This window comes from Vigna unguiculata, chromosome 3 (genome assembly GCF_004118075.2).
Source record: "Vigna unguiculata cultivar IT97K-499-35 chromosome 3, ASM411807v1, whole genome shotgun sequence".
NCBI classification, from domain to species: Eukaryota; Viridiplantae; Streptophyta; class Magnoliopsida; order Fabales; family Fabaceae; genus Vigna; species Vigna unguiculata.
In genome coordinates this window covers 38,518,620-38,522,913 of record NC_040281.1, presented here as the reverse complement: position 1 = coordinate 38,522,913, position 4,294 = coordinate 38,518,620, and the positions used below count along the sequence as shown (strand labels likewise).

Genomic DNA, 4,294 nt, shown 5'->3' with positions numbered 1-4,294 from the left:
AACCTGTGGTTTTCTTTCCCCTAGGAAGGTGCACCAACGTTCAAGTACGATTCTTATCCAAAGGATGTAATTCAATCCTAATTGCTTATTTCCAACAATCAAACTTAATGGCCTCTTGGTAGGTTGAGGGTTCAGAGACACAAGAAATAGATAAACATGAATGTTTGTAAGAATAAGAAAGACGATCATAAGAAAGATAATTGGAAACAACTCCTTCTTCCTCTTTGTATCTCCTTTCTCTTCCATTCTCCCCTTTGTAAGCTTGTGTTGTCCATGACAATGGAGAGCTAAACCCATTTTTGTTGGGGTTAGATGTAGCCACTAAACTCTTGTGTATTTCCAAATGTTTTGAATATATATATATATATATATATATATATATATATATATATATATATATATATATATATATATATATATATATATATATATATATATGTCTCTTTCATTAAATGCTAGTACTCTTATTTCTTCATTTAATGTTTGCATTGATTTGACTATTCATTGCATGATATTTGGTTCATTGGGTGTGAAAATATCTTTTGAAACCTTGATTTGGAACAAGAAAACTCAATGAAGCTTGTATCTATGAATGAGGCTTGACCTATTGGTTGTCTTAAACCCTAGCGCATAAAGCGGGTTTACTTATTAAGAGTTCAAGGATTGACTCTTAATAAGTAAACTTAGGCTCATTCCACTATGGAATTAGGGTTTGAGTAGATTTGTGGGTTGACATTAGCATATTGATGTAGAAGATGTAAAATTATATATGCATGAGAGCAAAGTAGGTGAATTCTAACCCCCGACAATACCAATTCATATAATTTCTAATCTCTTCCATTGTCTAAGTACCTTTAACTTCCAAAGTTTATCTTTAATCATTTATGCACAAATTTACTTTCTTATATGAAACTCAAAATTATGAATTCATTCTTTAGTTTAAATTAGTTATTAATTGTATGATTAATTAGTATTACACAAGTCTCTTGAAAAATGATATCTCGGTCTTATCGGTTACTTTTTGCTCGACCTGGTATGCTTGCCAAAGTCATAAGAAACCCTCGAGGAAAGAATTTTAGTCTTTTTCAATTAGTATTGGGTGTCTGTTAAAAATAATGAAGGTGCAGGAAGAAAACAATCACAAAAAGCCTACCGTTATTCCCTTTTGGGTCTACGAGGCCCATCTTTGATAGATATTGGTAATTTAAAGGTCAGTGTTCTGTTTACACCCTTTATTTTTAATTAGACTTAATAGTGTTTTTTTACTCAGTTATAGTTTTGTTTAACTTCATTATACTATTTGTCAACTTTCAATTTCATTCATAATTTTTTTTAAAACAAGTTAGAAAGTTATTTTTATCAAATTGATCATGACAACGCTAATATAATAACAAGTGACATGTATGTGATAATTTTAATAATGATGTGTTATTTGCTCTTAACAACATACATTACTGTGACAATATCTTTACCATGGTAAATTTGATACGAGAAACTTTGTTGAATCGTTTTTTAAAAATAGTGAAACTAAGTTAAGAATGTTCAAAATTGTAAAAAAAAAGTTTAATAAAATATGATAACAGCAGAGAAAGAGTTATTAGGACTTTTAATTACTAAATATAACTTATCATCTCTAGCCTTAATGAATTTAGTTAATAAAATTACAATAGACGTTCATCGTTACTGTAAGTTTATAAACTCAGTTTCTTTAATACTAATACAAAAATTATATTCCAATCAATTTTAGACTTAATTTAGGTTTTTTAATTAAATTTATAAATTTAGATTGATTTTGTAAGTAAGAAATTTGATTCTTTTTCTTTCATTTTAGCCGGCGAACCAGGCAATATGGCTCATGTGGAGTGGGTCAAGATTTATACCCATCATTAATTGGTCGGTTAACCTATTTTTAGTTGATTGGTATATTCAGATAAAACTCATTAAAATACAAAAATAATATTTTCAAAGAATTGTATTTCAATTTCAATAAATTAAGGGAAAAAAATACTCTTTAATGAATTTGTTGGACACCATTTCATTAAATTAGTTTTACTCTATTGTAATTGTTGGGTTTTAATAAAAAAATATTTATTTGTATATGTTATTGTTTATGTTTCGGGAAATGTTTTCTTTTTCAATAATACCCTTAATTTAATTAATATGAAAAAGAAATATCAGTCATATTAACATAATGAGAAAATGTAATAACACCTAGATATATACTAAACTAGAAAAAAAAATGATCCAAGAATAATATTATAATTACATTGAAATTAGAAAAGATAAATAAATTAAAAGAGACTAAATGGAATCACTAAACTGCAAAACAGAGCATGGTCTTAAGTGAATAAATTATGAGTTTTAATCTTAGAATATATTATTTGAAATTAGTTTTGTAACCATTTTATATTATTTGAAATAAATGATAACCGTTTGAGGGAAAAGTGTGGTTGCTTATGTCTTCATTGCCAACGTTGAATAATGAATATTGTAGAGACAATGCATCTTATCTATCAAGTTGTGAATACTTAACATGCATTCTAAAATGCAAGTTGAGTCCCACATCGAAGGTAAGATAATCCACCTCCACTCGAATGTCTGCCATCATGTGTGGGACCAGAAACCACTGGTGTGCATTGTTTAAAGGCCTAATTTCGCGTCACCATTCAATGCAACTCCCCAATAAAAAGAGAAACTCCATGACGGTGCATCTCTCTTACATGATCTCATGTTGCCACTGCTTCAAGCACATAACTATACCAAATCCTAAAGAGATCGAAATGTAGGTGGGGTCATTAATGCAATTAATTAACAAACCCGTGATATACAAACAAAAGCGTTGCATATTCATCCATATTTTATATCACATCTACTCCTTTCTCAGAAATTTCTTCCTCAGACTTCCCCTGCGATCTCTTCAACATCCTTCTCAAGCTGTGGTAACCAAATACATGTATTTGCTACATCTTATCTCACTAATTGGAACAGTCACCAACTTGGTCTGTAACAACAAATATTGTACCTTTTTTTTATGTTAGGTACGTAGTGAAGGAAATTGAAGAGCATGGAAAGTGACCAGGTGACAACCAAGGACATGAGAGTTCAAACGCCACCATCTAGGATTGAGGTCGTGTCAGGTGCTGCGGTGGAGCTTCAAGGCGCTTCTAATTTCGGACAAGCTGGCCTTCAGAGACAACCTAGCATGACCAAGACCAATTGTCTATGTTCTCCAACCACACATGCCGGTTCCTTTCGTTGCAGACTTCACCGCACCCCTAGTCTTCCCAGGACCAAAAGCATGGAATCAGAGGCATCCGCGGTTCATTCTGTTGCTGATGCTAACAAGGATCCACTTCATTGACTGTTCAATATTATTAATCTGTTATATACATATATATAGTTACTTGTTTGTTTGTGTTTACCTGAGTCATGTATTTTGCCACGCTATCTATTTATGATCGCCAATGTAAAGATGTTTGTCGTGGAAATGTATAATTAATTTTACTCTATTTAAATGTCATGTCAACGAGTTGGGATCATTTTCGTTCATGCTTCAATGTCCTTTCAAGTTCATGCTATTCTTCTAAGTTGAAATACCCTTTGTCAGTCACCTTTCTTACTTTAATCATCAAGTTTAGACTTTAGACTTTTAGGAAGTGCAGTAACTGAAGATTATTTGAATTCTGTCATTTCTCTTGTCTTTCTGCTATTTATAAAGCATGATAGCCTTGCGAAGATCCACACGCTTCGCTAATCGATGACAACAGGGGATGGTATAGTTTCTCAACTGGTCCTTCATCAACGAGAATCACTTTATTGATTCTGAAACTGAAATTTTGTAATTAAAATTGAAGTTTCTTTTCCCCTCAACAATTAGTACTGATTTTCATGCCAGTGAATTTTTTTATGCAGCAAATCACAGGTTAATGACGTTATGGACACCATTAAAAATCCTTAATACAAAAATTTAATCTATGGACATGTAACAGATGTAGCCAATTGAGTTAAACATGTACCGCAGTCTAGCAACACAAGTTTTACCCTGAGATCGTGATGATATATGAAATTTGAGTTATAACTACATAGAAGATACAACATTGTGAATCAATGAAACAACCACATACAAACATATATCTGTCACTTGCAGTTGATCAATGTAGGAACCAGTAAAATATTGAATTGCTTGTACAGAGAGACTAATGGTGTTGAGGTGTGTTATTTGAAGCAGGGAAGAAGCAAAGAAAATGAAAAGGAATGCATGAAACAGTAATGGGTGAAGTAAATTGTAGCAAAA

At 31.6% G+C, this 4,294-nt stretch overlaps 1 protein-coding gene across 2 annotated transcripts; it reads left to right on the top strand.

Moving 5' to 3' along the window:
- The first annotated feature begins 2,710 nt into the window (after positions 1–2,710).
- LOC114178991 lies at positions 2,711–3,549 on the top strand. 2 transcript variants are annotated; one of them, XM_028065168.1, is made up of 2 exons: positions 2,711–2,939; positions 3,039–3,549. In XM_028065168.1, the coding sequence occupies exon 2, from the start codon at positions 3,065–3,067 to the stop codon at positions 3,359–3,361; it is 297 nt and encodes a 98-aa protein (XP_027920969.1). In that variant the 5' UTR covers positions 2,711–2,939; positions 3,039–3,064; the 3' UTR covers positions 3,362–3,549. The 2 variants fall into 2 exon arrangements, with proteins under 2 accessions (XP_027920969.1, XP_027920967.1); XM_028065166.1 differs by having other exon boundaries at positions 2,716–2,953.
- Positions 3,550–4,294: the final 745 nt, after the last annotated feature.